Source organism: Eretmochelys imbricata, chromosome 9, assembly GCF_965152235.1.
Source record: "Eretmochelys imbricata isolate rEreImb1 chromosome 9, rEreImb1.hap1, whole genome shotgun sequence".
Lineage (NCBI taxonomy): Eukaryota > Metazoa > Chordata > Testudines > Cheloniidae > Eretmochelys > Eretmochelys imbricata.
Genome location: NC_135580.1, coordinates 18,281,061 through 18,304,456, shown reverse-complemented (window position 1 = coordinate 18,304,456; position 23,396 = coordinate 18,281,061). Strand labels below are relative to the sequence as shown.

At 38.7% G+C, this 23,396-nt stretch overlaps 1 protein-coding gene across 3 annotated transcripts; it reads right to left on the bottom strand.

Annotated features, from left to right (window-relative positions):
- On the bottom strand, nucleotides 1-23,261 carry PDCD10 (programmed cell death 10). Of its 3 annotated transcripts, none has more exons than XM_077826525.1 (8): nucleotides 23,167-23,261; nucleotides 15,216-15,429; nucleotides 11,510-11,563; nucleotides 6,918-7,035; nucleotides 5,916-6,042; nucleotides 3,313-3,391; nucleotides 2,712-2,794; nucleotides 1-484 (listed from the first exon to the last, which is right to left on the bottom strand). In XM_077826525.1, the coding sequence occupies exons 2-8, from the start codon at nucleotides 15,309-15,311 to the stop codon at nucleotides 403-405; spliced, it is 639 nt and encodes a 212-aa protein (XP_077682651.1). In that variant the 5' UTR covers nucleotides 15,312-15,429; nucleotides 23,167-23,261; the 3' UTR covers nucleotides 1-402. The 3 variants fall into 3 exon arrangements, with proteins under 3 accessions (XP_077682651.1, XP_077682650.1, XP_077682652.1); XM_077826524.1 differs by having other exon boundaries at nucleotides 23,103-23,215; XM_077826526.1 differs by having other exon boundaries at nucleotides 23,098-23,168.
- Nucleotides 23,262-23,396: the final 135 nt, after the last annotated feature.

Here is a 23,396-nt window from a genome sequence, read left to right as displayed (position 1 = left end):
TAACAGATGTAAACTATTTATTGAATATTTGCCACCAATATTGTTAAATACATAGTCTTGTAGTTTTTCGCTTTCAAGTTAAAACGTCAGAAATAGAACACCAAATATTTACAATTCTTATAAGGAATGTTACATAATGACACATTAAGGCGTAAATTCTTTTGGCTTATAATTCTGAAAAGAATGATAATAGCAAAGTGATGCAAAATCTTCATTGTGAGATTATGATTAAGCTACAATGTTTTACAAAAATATGGTGTAAGATGGCAATAATCCCATTCAAAATCCTGCATTAGGTCCCTTCAAGAGGGACTGATAATTTATACAGTCAAAACTTTAAAATTTACATATAAAGGTATCCTATCCACCATTGAAAAGTACAACTCTCAACATATACAGTTTTCAGGCCACAGTTTTGAAGGTTTGGAGTATCAAGTTGGTTTGATGAATTAGTCGGTTGGCACTTACGAACACATTTATTGCCCTGTTGTAAGAAAAGAAACATATTTCAACACTAAGAACGGTTTCAGACAAAGACTGCTTTAGAAATACTTTATGCAATAAATTTTAGTACCAAATCTGGACAACTACATGCATCCTGGCTCAGCAAAACATCACAGTGAAGCACATTCAGATGTTTTGCAGTATAGCAGCCTCCATTCAATTTACAGCTGATGACTAGATATCACAGTCTTGCATGCCTTACCCATGCAAAGAATACTAGCAACTGATGGTAGGATCTTCAGTATTTTTGGCTCCTGAAAATTTAGTTAAAAAACCCAAAGCTAGCTAGAGAAAAGCGGAAAGTGGGCATTAAAGGCCTTATTTTCAGAAGTGGTGAGCACTTACAAGTCCAGCTGAAGTTAACAGGAGTTGATGTTTGCCATTTTCTCCCTCATCCCCATATAACAGAGCAACTATACTGTGTTGCTTCAGCATTGTTTAGTCATCTTTAACTTAAAAAAGACCAAGAACGAGGTCAACACAGATGGGATTTTTCACCTCCCTAATCCATAATTGTCAGACTGCTGTCATTTTGTTTGCATTATTGTTGCACTTTTTTCTCGTGCCTTTTAAAAAGTCTAACTTCGGGCCATGGCCAGTTTTATGCAGGTTATATCACTTCTTGTATCCCAACATAGTCAGTAATTCAAGTCTCAGATGGGATCTCATGCAGTATTTTTCAGACTCTCCAAATCCTAGCATTGGCTCTTCCATGCTTTAAGATTATCAGATGAAAGGCACTACAGAAGTGCAAATTATTAATGTGTTCTTGTGTTTGGTCTGATAGCTTTTGTTAATCATCATTATTCCAGGTTTCTAGTTTCCCCTGCTAATTTTGCCTTCTATCACTTGTGTAAGCCTGTTACTTTCAAATATATTTTACCATGCATATTATGGCATATTCCTATACTAGAAGACCCTTTCAAAGTTGAATAAAATCTTATTTATAACTCCTGACTGGTGTCTGATTATTATAGGAAGCTTGCTATTTCTCCAGTTTGTTGGTGTTCTTTACATTCCTAGTACAGACTTAAGAACTGTACTACTCAGAACTACAGTTTTAACCCTGAAACTTCAAGGCCCTGCACTGCAGTCACCATCTTCAGGCTGGGGACAGGATTCCCGCACATTGTCAATTAGCATCTGGTTCAAAGACAAAGATTCCCTGAAAACACAATGGAATACCAAGAATGATTCTCCCCTTCTTCCAAAGGTAGTTGAAACACCATACAGTTCACCTCAGATATAATCTTTCAGCTCTGGCAAAAAACATATTGTGGACTCTGCATGAATACTAAAGATTCCATTCACTTGCGTGAATGTGTGTAATGAGAGAAATATTGGCCAAGTACATCCCTATCTCTGTAAGATCTAACCAACAGTACAAATTTGCTGCTATGTCCTTGACCAAAATTTCTTCTCTTCTCCTATTCGTCTGCAGACTACATCTAACTGGTGCTTATATTATCTGAAAAGTACTTGGAGATATTGTGGTATGAAGGAAATTTTCTAAATGTAAACTATCAGGGTCCTGCAACCTCGTGGCAGTTCTACCATTGATTTCAAAGGGAGCAGGGGAGGTGATCACTGGTAGTTTGAGGACAATTTCCCTCATATAATGGTGCAATGTCTCAACAATGCTCTCAGCCTTTGTTGACTTTGACACAACAGAATGGAAAATGAAAGACAAGCAATACCAGTTGGCTGAAGATTCCGCCTGTCTCCAAGACATGTATTGGACTATGAAATCAGATCTTCTTCATAACAGTAAGTGACAGTGAAATACCATGGCACAAGTGGATTCCAAAACACAAAAAGACATGAACCTTAATGAACTGCCTTTTTTTAAATAGATGAAAAATTAGAAGACACATAAAAAATGTAGACATCTATATTCAAACTGCCATTCACAAACCACTAGTTATAAACATTAAATATCTGTGCAGATTTTTAGTTGGCTTACCTTACTATTGTCCTGTTCTCATAGCTACATATACTATAGAAAGTGAATCACAATATTCAAAATTACACACCTGATTACTTTGTGTTGATTTTTAAGTATTCATGGGTTTATTCTCCCTTTACAGACACACGGAGAAATGAAGATAGACAAATGCCATGGCCATATGAGGCCAAGTAATTTAACACCACATAAAAGGGAAAACACACATTTGTTGTTGTGAAGCTGCATTCAAAAGCATACTTACTTTCCATCTTTAAAATAGGTTTTCAGAGTATCACTGAAACTTTTGGAGTATTTTACAAACTCTTTCTTTTGGTGCTCAAGTGCCTAAAAAATACAAATCCACAATTAAATAAAAAATCTGATTCAATACCTTTACAGAACAACATACTTATAGTAACTCATCACTAACAAGCTACAAAGGACTAGGAGGCAAAACAAAAAAAAGAGTGAATTAAAGACATGCAGATCCAGGAATTCAAAAGATTTTGAAATGAAAAGGTAAGTAATAATGGAATTTCTAAGTTTCTTGTCAGACGTTTCCAGAAAATGAAACATTTATACTTTAATACAATATTTTTAAAATGATACAACACTGACACATCTATACATATTAAAAACCCATGCATACTGGAAGAAATAAATAGAAAAAAGTATATGGCCTTAGTGACAGATTTGAGTTGGTTATACTGCTCTATCTTTTCTTTTCATTTACACTTCCTTCTGACTTGTCAATGACTAGCTAAATTCCACCACTCACCCTTACACTATAAGAACGAAAGATCTTTCATATTTATGTTTAGTAGTAATAATACAATACTACATGCAAATCTTAATTCACGTACCCTCCGGTTCTGGTATTGATATTTCTTGAAGACATTATTTACTGTGTCAAGAAGTTCCTTTATTGCACTGGCAATGTCCCTATTTGATTTAAAAAAAGATAATTATAACATTTTAAATTAGCCTAATTTAATGCTGAATTTTAATCACTTTCAGGAAAAAAAATCATATTTGATACTTACTTCTAAAGAATTTTATAGAAATAATATAGATATGATGCAGGAAGACCAAATGCAAAGAACTAATCAGATTATATAGTACTTAAATCCAAATTAAGTGTAATGTGCTCCTTAGACTCTGAGAGCTAGCATCTGCCAAATAATATGGAAACCTATGTTAAACAATACTATATACTGTACTCACTTGTTTAACAGTAAGAACCAAACTATGCCTTCAGTATGCACACACAGCTCCTAGCAACTTAAGGGGTAGTTGCAGGTGTGGATCTAATAGCAGAATTAGATCCTTAATGTCTGTTCCAAATATGAAAAAAAAATCATCCATTATGTGCCTTACATTTAGGGTACCAAGGGGCTCAAAACAGTTTGGGATTCCTTGTATCTTGCCCAATCACACCAAAAAAAATTAAACTGCCTGGCAGAAAATGTTCACATCCAGTCCCTTTGAAAGCAATTTGATGCCACTAACCCACACATAGGACTGATGTGTACAACAGTATCTAGTTTTGCAGGATTTAAAATCAATTTGAAACAAGACCAGCTAGCATCTCTCTTATTGTACTAAGAGTGGTCAGAAGAGAGTAGTTACTGTGTTGTGCCACTTTCTTTATATCAAAACTGTACAATAGTGTGCACAGTTTTATAAACACCATTATATAAAATGTCAAAAATTACACTCTATATGCAATTTTACTACTATCTTACCAAAATTAAAAATTGCATTTCAGGATGTTTATAATCCCATTTCCTAGTCACTGAGCAGAAAGCAGAGATCTAGGTACTCTTCTGATAAAGTACTACAGGCTATTTCCTGCTTGAGAAATTGCTGACACTTTGTATCACTGTATCAGTCCAGAACAGTGAATCCAAAGTTCATTGAAAGTAGCCCAACTAATCAAGATTAAGTTTTCGCATAGAAATGACATCTTTGTCTGACCCTTTTTGTTTCATGTTTAACATTAGCGGTTTTCAGTTATATAACTGTTCCCCTTAGCTTGTGAATTTCAAGCAAACCCAAGCTTGCTATATTATTGGGACATGAACATATCTTCCTTCACCCCACCCCCTTTTATAAAAAGCAAAGGCACTGCCTCAACCCTTCTATTGAAATGTCAAGCTCTAAAAGTGAAGACTGCCACACTGTAAGACAACGACTTGAGAAAAACAAATCAAACCCACATATGCAATGGAAATAGAAATCGAGAATGGTTAACCAATATAGTAAGCCAGTGCAGTTTATAAAGCCAGGAGTTTTCAGTCAGTACTGTACAAAAGGACTTAAAAATAGCAGTACAAACATGGGCATGTATAAGCCAATCAGCATTAAGAAAATTTACCCCTTCATCCATCAGTATCCATTACATACACATATACTTTAGTAAGTTGTGTTGGTGGCAGGGAAGATCAACTCTTGACATTTAGATACAAAAGTACGTTTACCTGGATACAAGATATTATAACATGTATGGATAGCCGCAAAACCAATAAAATTGAGTTCTAAGATTTATACATTATGTATTACACAAACCCCTCTAAAATCTCTCAGTCAGTATTGCCCCATCTGTGCATTCAAAATCCCCATAAAAAAACAAACAAAAGCAAGTAATCAAAATATAAAAAGTGTACAAATTAAATAGCATTATATCATCAAATTAGGCTAACCATGTAATTCTAGGTTTCAGAGTGGTAGCCGTGTTAGTTTGTATGAGCAAAAAGAACGCCTGTGGCGCCTTAGAAACTAACATTTATTTGAGCATAAGCATGTAACTATAGATTCAACCATTTTCAAATAAGCTGCATCTTGTGCTAAGTTAACAACTGTTAGCACATATAGCATTATTATTAGTATTATTATATTTCATGGACATTAACAGTGTTACTACCGTGACATTGATTTGTTTTATGGTCTTAGGCAAGTCACTCATCGGTTGTGTGGATAAGTTAGTTAGTTTCATGCAATTATAAACTACCTACATAATCAATCCTGTCCTATATTTATTCATACTGTGATTTATATTTTATTACTATGACACACAGTCTCTATGTGTAAGTGAAATATTGTAAAGGTATTTATCACACATTACAACAAAACTACTTTTTAATATATAAGCAAGATTAGTTTCTATGATCATGAAAAGTCAAACTGCAACCAATGTCCTAATTAGCCCAAAACAAGTGCAGCACAAGCAAAAGTAGTCCAAAACATCTTAATGCCCCTGTGCTTCTTCCACATGCTACACAAAGATGCAATGTACAGCATCTCTGAACATGCTGGTCCATTCCTCCAGAGGACCACAGTTCTGCCAAAAGCTCAAGGAGCACTGAAAGCACCACATTACATCACTAAAGCACATATAGTAATATCTTAATATCCAAGTCAAGGCTTCCAGCTTGATCTGCAGATAAATACAGAATGCAGCACTTACTTGATTGTCTGAAGAAATCTCACTCGATCATTGATCTCATCAGGAATCTTACTGAGAATCTGTTTAAGTGCTCGTGCCTTTTCATTTAGGTCTTGGAATTCTGGCTCTGGCCTTTCAATCATATACTCTGATAGGCAAAACAAAATTACAAGAAAAGACTTACTCTCAAGTATATTTTTAGTGACACTGTGGATATTGCTATTCATAAAGTTCCATCAGTACTTCAAAGCAGTATTTTAAAAGAGGTACACAGATCAGCATTACGCATGTGCAATGGATTTCTATATCAATAAAAGCATAGTCTGTTATAAATGCCTTTACTTGATTTTATCCACTCAATCCAAAAAACCCAGAACATTCATTATTTTAATGTAATTTATAAAAAACAAAATCCACGGAAGAGCCACAGAATGGAATGATTGCATTGTGCTAATCCAATACAGTATGAAAGAAGTTTACCAAATGGAGTGAAACCCTCTTACAGTGAATTCCTGGTTCTATCAGGGAAAACACACCACCATATTAGAAAGAACATTTTGCCTCCTAACTTGTGGAAAAGGCAGATTTAATGCTATAGTGAGTAAATAACATGCACTGTGCGTTCTAATAATTTATCATTTTCACTGCAAGGTTAATTATGCTTTTAGAATTACAGAGTATAATAAATATGTAAGTTAAATTACTATGCCCAATAAAATACCCATACCACCACAAGTGCTCATTATAATATGGTTTTTCCTATATTGCAATGGGATTTGTAAAAAAAAAATGCTCACTATTATAGGGGATTCATTACAGCAAGAACAGGATTAACCTGTACTTCCAATGCTAAGATGAAACCTGTCCCGAAAAAGAAAACTGACAGATTTTCTATTCTAATTTTCAGATTTAATGTAACATTTGTCTCTGAAAAACAGCATAAAAAAGTAGGCTTACACCCATCAATATCAGAGAACATGGGTTTAAATGCAATTCCCACCTCCCATTCCCAGAGATAAATACCTTCTACGTCATCTGCAGCCATACGCAGAAGAGACTCTGTAAAATTCACTTCTACACTTTTTTTCTCCAAAATTTTCATAATGATGTCTTGTGTGAGACCTGGATTTTCTTTTTCAGCCTATATTATAAAGAATATTTTGATTAAGAAATATTTAGGACTTGAGTGACATTTTAAAGCATAAAGCTAAATTTCAATGGGACAACAGATTGTACATACAAGATCAAATTATTACGGACTAGAGACGTTGAATAGGCTCATAACAGCAGACCACTTTGTAAAACATTTTTTCCACAATCGCATCAATGGGTCTTGAACTACTGAAGTGTTTTTGCATCAGGAATTTTCCCAATAAGTAATTTCACCCATTTCCATGAAAAGCATTTACGGGTATCTCACACTCTCCCTTTACCTGGTTTTACCCTCTGAATAAAAATTGAAAACATTAAAATTATATTGACATAGAAGGCGAGAAGACATTTTGTATATTTCTATTTAATTCCTCTCAACTGTATTTTTTTCAGGTTACACAGATATTGTGATTTTCAACTTGTCCTCATATCATAACTCTCACATATCACTAGTATTACTTTTTCATAGCTTTTCAAATGCTTCAGTGTTTCTTCTAATGGAGTGTCAGTAACAGAAGAGGACACTCTCTGCAGGTGTTACAACAGATCTGTATAATCCAATAACTGGCTTCATACATGGCTATTGCGCCTTCTTGTCTTAAAAATTATTTTCCACGACTCGTGTTTACTTTAGTCCCTACCACTTTTACTATTACAATACATTCCCTTTATAAAGAGATTTTGTTATTTAAACTCAATAATCCTTAAATGTAAATATTCATTTAATTGCACTAAACACAAAAACGTTATTACCCCTTGGGTCTAATAAAACATGTAGGAGGGTGAAATTTTGTAAGATTTATTTTGGATTTATATTTTTGTTTAACATGTTTTCAAAATCATTACCACATAATATTCAAACATCTTACAATAACACGATCCAAAGAAACAAAGTACACACAAAACAGAACCCCCTAAAAAGGTGAAACAAAAATTAGAGATGTTTTTACACTGAACTGTTGTTGTAAGCATAAGATGTTAATTCTATATTTATCCATGTAATCAATAAAAGTTTTCTATATACTGTTAAATTATCAGTTTTATTTTGAACTCAGTTCTCTCACCAGCAGCCTAGACGTACTATTTTATTATACAAGTCAACTGTCATACATTTGGATTTAATTTTTCCATCATCTACCAATTTTTCCATCCACCTTCACTGATGACTTCTTCCTCTTAGTTTTTGAATTACATGGATAGTATATCTCTACTGTCTTATTTTATTCCAGTCAGGTCATGTTTTGAGTCTCACAACAACATGTTGCACTGTACTGCACTGACAGTCAGGAAAACTTCTGTGCCTGTCCAAAACTCCATTCCAGTATCAGAGTTCACAGCTTTGTACCCATATACCAGCTTGCATTTAATTAGAACTCAAGAAAGAATACCTGGAAAGCTTTTAGACGGGAACACGGGGGGGGGGGGGGAGGGGGGGGATTATTTATCTGTAATTCTGTTTCTCTGAATCCATCATCTTGCAAGATTTTCACTCTTACATCTTAAGGGTTGGTTTTTTTGTTTTGTTTTTTGGGGACCCTTGTGTGCAGTTGTAATCCTCAGGTTTGCTGGTGAGGAGATAGAGCACTTTTGGTATTGAAGCTACCCTAGTAGGTTTACAAGATGAAGCCAAGTCTGCATCAACATTGGCAGTGCTGGCATTGAATCTCAGTACTCAATAGGCTTGGCTGATGGGCTTTAGCTTTGAAGATTTTACTCTTCAAAGCATTCTGGACCAGCCTCGGTACTGGACTCACAACAGTCTCCCAGGGAATGCCTCAAAGAGAGCCTGAAGGTACTTCCCCCATTTCTTCAGTGTTTTATGTGACATTTACAGACATATGTGGCCCTCCTACTCAACAGGGTTGACCTAGAGGAAGTCAGAACAAAAACATGGTCACTAGCTTTTTGACATTGGTCCGTCATGCACTGACAAGGTTGGAACCCATGATCATCTTCCTTTCTCAGAGGCCTTACTTAAAATAAAGAAAAAAGAAGCACCAGTATGCTGTGCCTCTAAGGGCATTGAGGAAAACACTGAACCAATATATACAGAAAAAGTCCTGAGACATGTATAGAACAAGGCATTGAGATGGAAGGTGTTGAGGTGCCTAACAAATCTGATGCCAGAGCATCTAGACTCAAGCGTGAATAGACAGAACAATGCTGACACTGGAGCATTGTACATTTAGTAGAGAATGCTGAAGTAGTGCTGAGGCTCTGACCAAAAGAAAAAAATGTATGTTAGAATGCCAAAAAAATGCCAGTGATGAAAAGACTTCAAAAATACAACTACCATCAGACCTGACTGAAAGTCAGGGTTACTGCAGGTGGAGAGCAAATAAAACATTGTTGGGATCCCATGAAAAGCTGGAAAAATGACCAGCTCGAGGCCAGTGTCCTGGAAGGAGCTCCTCCTCCAACCACGGTTAAGAAGAAACTGACTGGAACATTTGGAGGGCAGCTTTTATACTCCACAGAGTACCTCGCTCATGCTCTACCCTGCTACTGCTACCCACAGGATCAAAGAACTTTAAAAGCTAGTGAACTACCAGTCTCACATTAGAGAGCTAAGACTCTGAAGTGAAAATCCTTCATAGAATGGACTCTTTAGAGCATATAAATTAGATTTCTCAAGATAGTCGGTATATACAGAGACTTATCAAATGCTATTACTTCCACAGTATATCTTTGAAATTATTGCCAATGACAAGGGATGGCCAACAGCATTCTGTATAGCAGAGCACATTCTAAGCCCTGTATCAAGTGAAGTATTTCACTGTTTAATTGTATTTTTTGAGGTAATACTTTCATGATATATTTGCTGCTAACAAGCAATAGCAATGGTATCGAAGCAATGTTCTGTGCCTCTAAGGCAGAGGTGGGCGAACTACAGCCCGCGGGACCCTCCTGCCCGGCCCCAGAGCTCCTGGCCCAGGAGGCTAGCCCCCCCCCCTGCAGCCTCAGTGTCCTGCGCCGCCGGCGCAATGCTCTGGGCAGCCGGGTAGCACAGCTGCAGAGCTGCGGACTGACCTCCTCCCTTGCCCCAACCCTCTTCCCCAGCCATGATCCCCCTCCCACCCTCCAAACCTCTCATCCCCAGCCCCACTGCAGATCCCGTACCCCCAGCTGGAGCCTTCACCCCCTCCAAAACAACACTTCAACCCCCGCTCCCAGCCCAGAGCCCCCTTCCAAACTCAACCCCTCAGCCCCAGCCCAGAGCCCCCTCCCCCACACCTCCCAGTCCGGACCCTCTTCCCGCACATGAACCCCTCATTTCTGGCCCCATCCTGGACCCGTGCCCCCAGCCCAGAACCCATACCCCCTCTCACACTCCAGTCCCCTGCCTCAGCCCCAAACCTCTGATCCCTGGCACACCCCAGAGCCCACACCTCCAGACAGAGCCCTCACACCCTCCCGCACCCCAACCTCCTTACTCCAGCCCTTAGCCCTCTCCAGCACCCTGAACTCCTAATTTCTGGCCCCACCCCAGAGCCTGCACTCCCAGTCGGAGCCCTCACTCCCAATTTTGTGAGCATTCATGGCCCACCATACAATTTCCATATCCAGATGTGGCCCTCAGGCCAAACAGTTTGCCCACCTCTGCCTAGCAGGTTTCTAGGACTCTGGTCACGAGTGCTTGCTGACCCAAGTCAGACTGATTTGGGTGTGGGCAGAAGTGGGGCTTGAGTGAGAGCCCAGGCTTAGTGTGTAGTGTAGACATACCCTTAGAGGCACAGCACAGAATCTCACGCCTACTGCAGAAGAAATTTCAACATTGTTTTCCCATCTTAATTCCAGGCAAGATTTCATCTGTATAATCTATAAAAGCAGTAAAATTAACTAGCCTAAAGCCAGTTTACCTCCTGCCATGGGGGGGGGGGAGGAGGAAGAGAAGGAGGCTGGGGGCGGAAGAGAATCACATACACAGTAGAATGAAAACTCAAGAGGATCCTTGCAGAATTTCCACTGAAATGATTTACTGGAGATAAAGTTTGTCTGTCTAAGCAATGAGCAGAGTGTTCAGAACCTACAATCCACCCATCTCCTACTGTACATTTAATGTGAAGTAGCAGTTGTCAGTAAGTCTATACGAATGATGATTTTTATAAGTATCCTCTACTAAGGTTTTTTTTAACATCAAAGGTGCTTAATATCAGTACATTTAGCAATGACAAAATAACTCCATCTCCCCCATCAGTCCAGTACAGAATAGCACAAACTTTTAAAACCAATCATACAAGTTTGAGACAGACCAATCCATTAGTCTTTCCAAAGAAGTGGAAGCTGGGTACTCTCCTTGTAGACCATTTGATTCTTACCAAATATTGCTTCTAAAACAAGATGGCACAAAGGGAAAATAGAGCAATAAAGCTGAAAACACATTTTAAATTGTGCTTCAAACATTTATTTATAGCGTTTTTGAGTGAGAGACAACTTTTAATCTTTCTTTATTAGTTTCTCACCTTAATAAAAGCTGCTCTCAGGGTCTGAGCTGCAGATAGGTTTACTCGCTCTAGCTGCAATGAAAGTTTAGAACCATTAGTAACATGAAGTTCATCAAATCAGGAAAAGTCAGTAGTTACCTCTGAGCCTCTGTTTGGCCTTCTCTGTCATAATGGGGAAGGCCAGAACAAACAAGAAGCACGCAGTTGGTGGTCTTAGTTGTGGGACAGAGACTTGGAAATCCGACCACTAAGGGGGGAAGATTTTGCACACTGTTGTCCCAAAATAAGCTTTAAAAACTGTAATGCTCATGGATAAGGCAGGAGTGTTGATTCTCCACTGTGTGCTCCTGAAGTCAGAGAATTTGACCCAAAGACAGAAGGAGGTTGACCAAAACCCAGAGCCCCATGAACAAGTCTAAACTATGTCCAGTATTTGCAGGAAGAGACATGGTCCAGATTGGGGAAAAGATGTCACAACTTAGAATTAACATTAACCTTACAATATAGAAAGTTACATTTTAAATTAAAATTATGTTTTAAAATGTTTTAACTGGGCCTTTATAAAAATAAAATATTCACTTTGTATAAAGCAAGTTCCCTGCCAACCTCAAGGACATCACCTAAGCTGAATCTGGTCCATACTGGGAAGATAATGGGATACTTCATATCAGGAAAACTGGGTTGCATATTGTTATTTAACTAAAATTAAGTATTAGCACATATTGCTGTCTTAGGAACTTGCAGAGCGTAAAAATTCATTTTGAATTGTGAACAATTATCACAAAGGATTGACAAAATTCAGCATAGGCATGAAGACTACTAAGTGTATCATGCAGCAGCAGGAATATGCATAATACTTAATCTTCTAGGGTAAACTATGCCAAGGAAAATGTTAGTCCTTTTCATCTTATTCAAACTAGAACTTTCAGGGGCAGCAAAAAAGAACTAAGCTCAAATTACTCATGCCAGTAACAAGTTTTTTGTTATTTGCTTTTTCTAAGTTTCAATTTGTGCATGCGTGTTGTCTATATTTATTTCTACCAGTGTTAACATTCTCCTGGGATCATTATTCCCTCAACAAGATAAGCCTTACCATTAATTGAGACCATAGAGTCACAGGACCAATACATACGCTCACCAGTTTTACATTTTAGCCAGTTTAATTGTTGCAACATCATCTGCTTTCACAGATTTTGAGGCCAACAGGGAGCGTTATGATAATCTTATCTGACCTCCTACATAAGATAGGCCCAAAGAATTCACCCAATAGCTTCTGCATCACACTTGTATCTTCTGTTTGAGCTACAGCATACCTTAAAAAGATATCCAATTTTGATTTAAGACTTCAAGTGATGGAGAATCCATCGCATTCCCTAGGTAAATTGTTACAAAAAATTAATTAGCCTCGAAGTTAAAAATGTGCTTCTTATTTTTAGTTTGAATATATCTAGCTTCAGAGTCCAACCATTGGATCTCATCATGCCTGTTTCTGCTAGTTTAAAGGGCTTCCTCTACTAATGGATCACTTCTTCTGTAGGTATTTATAGACCTTGTTCATGTCACTTCATAACCTTGGATAAATTAAGAAGGCTGAACATATTAAGCCTCATTATAAGGCATGCTTTTGAGCTCTCAGATCTTCCTTGTAGCTTTCTTCTGAACCCTTCACAATTTTTCGACATCCTTTTTCAAGTGTGGACTCCAGAATTGGATACAGTATTCCAGCAAGTCACACTAATAGCATGTACAGAGGTTATATCACATCCCTATTTCTACTTGCTATGCCCCTCCTTAAGCCTTCAAGGATCACATTCATCCTCTTAGCTACAGTATCACACTGGGAACTCATTCAACTGTCGTCTACCATGACCACTAAGTTTTTTTCAGTGTGGCTACATTCCAGGATAGTCTCCCATCCTGTAAGACCTATGTTCCTAGATGTATGACCTTGCATTGGGATGTATTAAAACAAATGTTCAAATAGGCCCACCTTTCCAAGTGATCCAGGTCAGTCCATATAACTGATCTGTTTCTAACTCATTTATCATTCCAATTTTTGTGTCACCTGAAAATTTCACCAGTAATGATTTTATCTTTTCTTCCAGATCATCGATAAAGATACTAATTAGTAATAATTCAAACAGACCACTGCAGGACTCCACTAGGAACACCATACCCCTGAGATGACAATTCCCCATGTAGTTCCTTTTTGTGATCTAGCAGTTAACCAATTTTCAATCTATTGAATTTGGGCTCCACTAATTTTGAATGGTGCTTCTTTTTCTTAAGGAAAAAAAAAAAAAAAAACAGAATACCACATGGAACTAAGTCAAAGAAGGGAAAGTACATTATCAACCACATTTGTGATCACATCAATAAATACGAAGTTTATCCAACAAGACCTCTTTTCCATAAACCACGTGGATTAGCATTATTTATGCTACTACCCTTTATTTCTTTACTGATTGTCCCATATCAGCCTATGATTGTGCCTGGGATCAATGTCTTCCTAACTGGCCTTGTAACCCAGGGATGCCATTTAACCTTTTAAAATATCGTTATGACTTTAGGGAAGTTATAGAGAACTGGAATAAAGTTAATGATTCAAGATCCATTAAAAATCGACATTAATTATTCAAAGAGCTCTTTGGCCAATTCCTTTAGTACTCTTGAATGGAATTTTTCTGGTTCTGCAGTTAATGTTTTTAACTTTAATAGTTGCTGTTTAATACCCTACCTAGATACTGATGGGCTAGAAAGTATGTCCAACTTTGATAATGCAGCACTCATTTTACCACATTTCTGGATTAGCCCTGTATTCAGATTTAAATTTCCTACCTATACAACATTTGCAGATAACCTTTGCTGTCAATACAGTGATCTTAAGGCACGTCTTGAATATGAAACAATTGAAGTGACCCATGAATTACCTGCTGTTTCTATTCTGATCTTACAGGAAAGGATCTATTCATCAACCATTTTACACACAGAGTTTTAAAAATGTACTCTGATTAAAAGATCAGTGATGCACTACAGTGATCAGTAATGAAACTGATTACCACTATCTGTTTCAGGTTCCCACCACTTAAACACAGCAAAAAATCTAACTTTATAAACAGTAATCAGACCATTTAGGTGTTCAGCTTTGCTTCGAGTACCACAAAATGCATTAATTTCTAGCACCAGGAGATCATTTTCTTTTACTTTAAAATTATATTTTGCTGTTAAATCCCATCTTTACTCCCCCAGTCACAAACTGGAGCACTGAAATAATTTTCCCAATGGAACAGTATTCTCTAAAATAGGCCTTACTTTACAGAGACAGGCTGCGTTCTACTCTTTTCTCACTTCTAAAATTGGAGGGGGAGGGGAGAAATCTACTGCTACTTTAAGTTTACGTTGTTTTTTTGCAGCCTGACATATCTCTCTCAAGGTCCTCCTTCTCTCTGCAAAACCAGAGTTAAGGAAAAGATTGGGGCAAAAAAGAAAAAACTGAAATTGTTGAAGATTATGTTAAAGGTTGCTGATGGCTTTCAAGGATAAGGAGGATGAAGAAATACAAAAAAAGAATGTATGGTAGATGTTGGACTTGAGGGCTTGGTAGGACATCCTTGCATATCAAGGCGAACAGCATGTATTAATTAGTGTGCCACTTGCCTTTTGGTTTCAGGTACCTCCAAGTCAGAACAGAGTATTACACTATGAACAGGAGAAAACAGCTTACCTCATTAAAAACAGGATACATAACAGCATACAGTGGCATGGAAACCATAGAAGTGGTCTCTGCTTCATTCTTCATCTCTTCCATTGTCATCCTCATTCAAAGATCCACTTCTCAGGAAAAATGCTATAAAAGCAAAGACTCCTCATTCACTGAAGTGTTTCTTCTTTTTCCTCGTCGTGCAAGAATACTTAAAGGACTTGAAAAATAAATTGCCCTGGGAGGGAGGAGAAAATACATATTATAAACACTGAACTACTGCCACAATTTTCAGATGAAACGTTCCTACAAAAGGTTTCAAGTAGCAGATGTAGTACCACATGATAATTAGAGAAAAACACATTACGTTCACAAGAAAAGAATCCCTCAGTGAATGGGATTTCTACTTAATGAAGTTCCAAAATTTTAAGTCACTGTAGCCCATGCAAGAATTTGTTTTGATAAGCAAGGCACTACTGGAAAGGCTACAGCTTTATCTCAAGTTGTCATACGCAACTTTTCTTGAAAGAAGTATGGAAAAGGAGAATGAATTGATTCTTTCCTTATAGGATTCAGGTTGGAAGCTCTCACCACCACGAGTGAGCAGAAACGTAAGATTTCTGAAGACAATATAATTCACATATGTAAAATGCACACTTTTAAAGTGATATGTACTATAGACCTGAAATGGCAATATATATTTACAGATGCACAATTACTATAAACAGAAATAAAAACATACAATCACATTTTAATCTATACACGCATGTATCTAGTTTCTTTTTCCTCAATATAATCCTAATAATCACTCATTACAAGATACAATCAATCATCACTGCATGCTTTTTTCCTGCTAGCTCAGTCCTCGATATCACATCTTGCCTTTAAACAAACAGAAATCTTATGTCTTGTTCCTACTCAGGGTGTATCAGCAACTATGTTAGCTCAATGGAAAATAGTTGTTCCAGTAACTGAATCTGGTACTTAGAAGTTCTCCACCCTATCCAACCCATCTAACTTGAAGAGATCTGCATATGAGCACTGTATTTAAAGGGAAATACTCATACCTCTACATTATCTGGTTCATGAGAAACCCACATGACAGAGGTAAATACCCGTACCATATTATTCCAACTTGAGGATTTATCTGTGAAAGGGTGTTTTATTCAAACATCAAACCTGTAACAAATATTAAGGGATTTTTAAATATAGAATTTAATAAGGGACTTAATTGTCTTATTATAGGTCAACAGATCAGTCCATTTTTCTTACTCATCTGTCCCTTTGTCTTATGTTCTGGTTTCTATCAACCATGATAACCCCCATTTTAAAGTTAATTTGGGCTGCATGTTAACAGTTTTAGAATATGGTGTTGATATAACAAAGTTTTCGAAGCTGTATATATATATCTTAATATTCCAACGGGAAAGCTTGACAACAGAATGACAGTAAGAATCTCAAATGCTATTCATTACAGAATCGTTGCATACCTCCTTTATCACCTAACTTTGCATGCCTTACTTTTGTGTTATAAAATCTTGTTATGCAACATTTTATATTATTTTTAGGAGAGATATCATCTTAAAAGGTATTGAATCTCTTCTGTCAGCATAGCTGTCTCTACACCAGGGGTTTTGCCAATATAACTGTGTTGGCTAGGAGATGAGGTTTTTTTCACACCCCTGACCAACACAGCTGTGGGCAACAAAACTTTGTAGTGTAGAGGTGGACTTAGTGACTGATCTGAGGGAAACGGCAAGCACAAGTTGGCAGTTGTACACTGCCTGAGACACAAGAAAGGTTGACAAGCAGTCTGCATTCAAACCAGCTCATCACTGGCTTTTTTGCATGTAGAATGCATGCTCAGGTTTAAGTATAGTCTGTGCCGTGTAGCCAATACATATAGAGTGTATGGGGTAAAGGAGGACCTCAGTTAAATCTAAAGAAAGGGACTCTCAACACATATGTAGAGGATGAACAGGATACATACAGTGCATTTTCCAGAGGCTGAATGTGAAAACAGTACAAAGACTCTAGATGTCTGCCTCCTCCAAGGATTAAACCAGTGTGCATTCAAGCCTGTATTCCAGTCCCTCCACTGACTCAATCTGCTTCTGCTGCTAGTTCAAGGACTTGATTCTAACTTTTAAAGTTGTTAATGGAGCAGATCTCAGCTACAGTAGAGACTATCTCTGTGTTCATGAACAATCAAGACAGCTGCATTCCTCTGGTACAATGCAGATCACAAAGCACAGAATCAAGCAGGTGAACAGGAGATAAGGCACTCCCAGTTGAGGGGATTTAGCTGAGGAACAAACTTCCAGAGGATATTAGAAGCTTATTCAGTGACCATATTCAGGATATGCTGCAAGACTTTCTTGATAGAAGCTTTTCCACAATTACATTTAAACGAATAATCCCAGCCTCCCTAAAATAAAATAAAAACCTACCCCAAGTAGAGCTTCCTATTACCCAAACAGCCAAAGAATCTAAGAAGTCACTTAGGGACTACCTATGCCAATCTAAAAGGACAAGTATTTAGAATGGTAATGACAGCCAGTACAAAACCTAGGGTAGAGATGTTCAAACTTCCAATTCTGGCTAAGATAATTAGAGAACTAAGTGCATGCCTGGCACTGCAAAAACATAGGATATTGTCTCTGCTCCAAGGAGTTGAGCTGAAGTTGGCCCTCCAGCTCATAATATGGTGGTGGAGGAGGAAGTATATTGACTCAACTGTATACGAAAAATAAGATGTAACGTTATCATCTATGGCCCATAGCAGGAAGGTGGGCTGAAGGAATGCCGTATCTCTGAACCAGTATGGTAGAGCAGCAGTTCTCAAACTGTGGGTCAAGACCCCAAAGTGGGTTTTAATGGGGTTGCCAGGGCTGGCTTAGACTTGCTGGGGCCCAGGGCCAAAGCCGAAGTGTGAGGGCTTCCGCTCTGGGCAGTGGGGCTGGGGTTATAGGCCCCCCTTTAACTTTGGCTCCCCCAACCAGGGACTTGGACAGGCTCAGGCATTGATCCCGATAACAGAAATTACTACATGACCCCAGAAGTGGGTCATAGTGCAATGAAGTTTGAGAACCCCTGTGGTTAAGGATTCACAGGACAATGCATTTAGTATATGTGGTGGTAGTAGTGGTCTATGGCTCATAATAATGGAAATGAGGTAGGACGCGAAATCTCTGGCACACCTTGGGAACCCACTTCGGTTATAAGCACAGCTACCATGAGCTCATGGAAATTCTAGATTTCCAACAGAGTTCAGGTTCTTTTTTATTTGAATTTACAAAAAACTTAGAACATTGCCTCCACGGAGGACCTCACTATATAGTCTTATTATACATAAAAAGAAAAGGAGTACTTGTGGCATCTTAGAGACTAACAAATTTATTTGAGAATAAGCTTTTGTGAGCTACAGCTCACTTATATAAGCACACAGACATCTATACAAACACACCTATTCTAATCCGTAGATGAATTTGCCAAAAATTAAACATACAGTCAAGTCAGAAGTAAAATCAGCAGGTTATCCTTACTCCAAAACCAGGAAAATAGCCTACTACTACAATAAAAACCAAATCCTAACAATACCATTACAAAAAGCTGCCTTTATTGTGCTGCTCCCACCCCAAAATCCTGGATAATTAGAGAGGCATTACAGCATACCTTGAAGATTAACAAAATCAGGTTATTCAGACTGCAGGCCTAAAGGGAAGGGGGGAAAAAAGGCATGCTCCAATGCTGAGCCCCTCATAAAAAAATGTCTGCCCCAGCTCCCACTCCTTTATACAGGAGAGCTTCAATGCAAGCACTTTAAACCAACACCTTAACCTCCATCTGAAAACCAAGAATTCAGTGCATATCACGAAGCACTGATGTCATGTGTCCCATACAAGGTACACCACTTAAGTTGCAGATTGCTGCATCCTGCCAGCTGACAGCGTACAGTGCATCTCTATAACCTTAAAGTGACAAAGGCATGGATTGCAGTAGCAATCCAAACAAAATGGTCCATCTCATAACTAAGCAAAAAAGGGGGGGAAATGTCTTCCTAGACACTGTTACCATCAACTCCAGTTTGCAAGATCTACAAACAGAATATACCAATCCTCAATAAGAGAGACATGATAATTTTTAATTGTCTTCTGGCTGCTTCCCTCAAATTACCAGCATTGTCTTTGTCTTACCCTGATTGAACTTCAGCAGCTTATTTCCATCCATGCTCCAAACATTAGGCTAAGCAGAGGAAGTTTCGAGCTATATGTCATTAGCATACTAAAAACACCACATATCATACACTGCCTCAATAATCTTCCCAAGTGGGAAGATAGGTTAGAACCCTGTGGAATTCAACATGACAGCACCCTGGGGTATGGAAAAGCAGTTGCCTGACATCACCTTTTAGAAAAATGCAGAAAACATGAGGCTATATCCCATCAACTCCACATGATCAACTACATCAAAAAGCAGCACGTATTTATCAGCATGCAGACAAATCTTCATCTATCACCAGCAAGAGGTCTCCCAATACCACCAGTACAGTCTCAAGTCAAGATCATCTGAGGTATCTAGGTACTCAGAATGGTCTCCGCACAACCTTCCCTATAATATTTTCCAAAAATGGAAGATTAGACATCAGACAATAATTTAGCAGATTCCCAGTGTCAAGTGTTGGTTTCTTGAGCAGAGGCTGCATAACAATTTCCTCAGAGAAGCCACCATCCTACCCTGACTATGGGAAGCACTGCTAATCTGCAGCAAGTTCTTCCTCACTTTCTCTAGACAGAAAAAAGATAAGGGTTCAAAAAAGGCCAGGTTGAGGAACAATGAACCCTCAACAACCCTAGTTTCAGAATAGCAGCCGTGTTAGTCTGTATTCGCAAAAAGAAAAGGAGTTCTTATGGCACCTTAGAGACTAACAAATTGTAACCGGCCTAAACTCAATAGAAAAAAAATTAGCATTTGTCCTGACTAGATCCTATCCTGTATTCATGGAATTAGGCAGTTTGGCTCTTATCTGTTTTTATCCGCAGAGTAATCAGAAACTTCCTAACAGGAAGGGCTTAATCCAGTCACCAAGTGAAGACAGGTGGCAATGTTTGTGATTTGATGAAAAATAGTAAAATGTGGTTTGTTTTAATCATGTTCCAACTTTATGAGTAACTTAACTATATTTGAATTTCTAAATGATTAACCAAAATATAAACGACTATACTAAACAATTTTTGTTTGTTTATTTTAGGAAAAATTGTGACAAACCTGATGATCAGTTCACTTTTGAAGGATCTTTTCTTTTAAAGAATGAAAATGTAGTTTATGTAGAGCAAATATTGTTACATTTACCGGACCACTGATTTACATTATAAACATGATGAGATCAATAAAAGTTAAACCACTGTAACTAAAACTTTGCTAGTCTAACTGGGCAAAAATAAAATAAAAAAGGAACATGCACTCATTTGTATAGATTCTGGTCTCCCCTGCCTCACACACCAAGCAGTTTCATTTATCAGGGTACTAAAAAAATGTTATCAGAAAGTGAAATAATACCCCATTAAAGTTTCAAAATGGGCTTGCCCAAAAAATGTTCCAAAAATAAAGAGCCACCTAAGCAGAGGCTACACTTGAGAAACTGTATGGCAATAAGCTATTTCAAAAAAAGTTGTATGTGTATGGCAAAACCAACAAAAAAAAATAAATCAGGTATTTTATAACCTATAAATGTTATATTTATATAGAAAAATATAGATAATTATAATTGGTTTACTTGTGATAAAAATGCAAGTGCATATTGTAAATTAGGTACACTTCACTGTTGTGAATGTGGCTGAGTGCCACCATTTAAGAAGTTGTGCGAACAATTTACAAAAAAAAGAAAAGGAGTACTTGTGGCATCTTAGAGACCAACAAATTTATTAGAGCATAAGCTTTCATGAGCTACAGCTCACTTCTGAGCTGTAGCTTACGAAAGCTTATGCTCTAATAAATTTGTTGGTCTCTATGGTGCCACAAGTACTCCTTTTCTTTTTACGGATACAGACTAACACGGCTGCTACTCTGGAAAAATTTACAGAAAACATGAAAGTCTACCAGTCAGCTTCATTAAAACTGTTTTAAATCTCATCAGTTTTGCAATTCACTCCCATCTCAACACATTATTTTGAAATAGTGAACTTCAATGTGAGATTAGCACCTCAGACAGTCAAAAGGCAGATAAACATATAGCCCATTTTTAATATCTATCTACCTATCACTTACACAAGAAAGGCATCTTAAATTGGGCTCCAATTTTTGTACCTAGCCAAATTAAAATGATTACAAAACCTAAAAGAATTAGCAAAGATCACACCACCACCATTTAGTCAAGCAACAAATTATCGGCATGGATGCAATGCAACCACAGCAATGACCATGGTGAAGGTAACAGCATGCATCATTTTCTTTATCAAGTTCTCTCCCCCTATGCAGTCTCAGGAATTTGAATATAAAGCTTTTGTTCCTATCCCTGTGATTTAATCAGATGCTTCTAGAAATTAAAATGTAGCATATATTTTAGAAACCAGAATGTAAAACTAACCTCAATGATACCACAACCCACCAAGTAAATTGATATTGTGAGGCTGTGACAAGGTGGTTATCTTTTATTGAAAAGAAGAGTCCAGTGGCACCTTAAAGACTAACAAATTTATTTGGGCATAACCCACTTCTTTAGGTGCCATGCTTATGTCCAAATAAATTTGTTAGTCTTTAAGGTGCCACCGGACTCCTCATTGTTTTTGTGGATACAGACTAACACAGCTACTCCTCTGCTATCTTTTATTGGACCAACTTCAGCTGGTGAGAGAGACAAGTTTTTAACCTGCACACTGCTCTTCTTCACGTGAGTTTATTTCCTGCGATAGGGACGCAACAGAGCCTTGGCCCTGATACTGTTAGGCTGGAGGAGGGAAGTCAACCAGCCTTGACAGTCAGATGTACTGTTTAAAGGGACAGCCAGGTTACAAACTATGTGTTTTAAATTTTCCTTAAGTTGCTCTTCAATTATTAAACTGGAAAAACACATCAGCTTTTACGCTGTTTACTTTTTGCATTTTATTCAACTTGAATAACAAATAGGTCCATTTCACTTTCTGTTTCTCATGCACACCACTGCAAAATTGGAGTTACAAAGACTAGCAAAGGGAAGTTATGAATGACTCCCATCATTCGAGTATGTAAATATTTTATAAAACCTACATTTGTAAATCAAACGAAAGCCCCTTCTTAAAATATTACATGCCAAGGACACACGAGATACACATCCAGGCCAAGATTTTCACAAGTGAGGGAGGGTGCCCAACTTGCCATTCAGAAACTAATAAATCCGAAAATCGGGCCCCCTTAAAGAGGACTCAAAATGTGGGGAGAGGGGAAAGAGCCACACAGAATCACTAACCCCTTGGCCTCCGGCACGCAGAGGACGGGCAGGGGTGAAGCCTTGCGACAGGGCCGAAGGGCAGCCCCTCCGGGCCCGGGTCTGGCTGCATACCTGGCCACCGCCGGCTGACCCCCTCAGCCTGCTGCTGTTAGCTGGGGTGGGGAGATGCCCGCCCCCACCCCTGGGATCCCAGACCCCTTCCCCATCTTAGGGCATTACCAGCCCCTCCCTCACAGCGGCTCCCGAACTGCCAGGCCTCAAATACCGCCACCGCCCCCGCCCCACCGGAGACCCACAGCTCCTCTGAGCGAGGCCCTCAGCCGGGACCCGGATTCTCCAAAGCGTCCTACGCCCCTAACGCAGCGTAGCCGCGAGGGAATCACCAGGCCCTAGGAAAACACACTAGTGACCCTGCCCGGCCCGTGGGAGCCGACCGCTTCCTCCTCACCCTCCGAAAAGGGGGCACACACAGCCAGGTACCTTACCTCCCCCACCCTCCTCGGGGACTTTAACGCTCTTGAGTGGGGTCCGCTGCCGCGCCGGAAGTACCTGCCGGGAAGGAAGCGTCCCTCGCGGTTACCACACACCAGGCGTTGTCCGGAACCAGCCCGCAGCCGCATGGGCCCCTGGGACCTGTAGTGCCGTTCCAAACAACTACAACTCCCGCCAGGCAATGCGAGGGGGCGGAGCGGGAAGAGTTGGAGGAGGAGCGGGGGGAGAGCTAACCCAATCGGAGTGTCGGTCTGGAGGAAGGGGCGTGGCCCCGAGAGGGGCGGGGC

Excerpts from the sequence above, each read along its gene's own strand:
- PDCD10 (XM_077826525.1), bottom strand. The coding sequence starts at position 15,311 with ATGAGGATGACAATGGAAGAGATGAAGAATGAAGCAGAGACCACTTCT. Across the intron at positions 3,392-5,915 it reads AGATTTCTTCAGACAATCAA|GGACATTGCCAGTGCAATAA; the intron begins GTAAGTGCTGCA and ends TAAATCAAATAG. Across the intron at positions 2,795-3,312 it reads ATCAATACCAGAACCGGAGG|GCACTTGAGCACCAAAAGAA; the intron begins GTACGTGAATTA and ends TGTATTTTTTAG.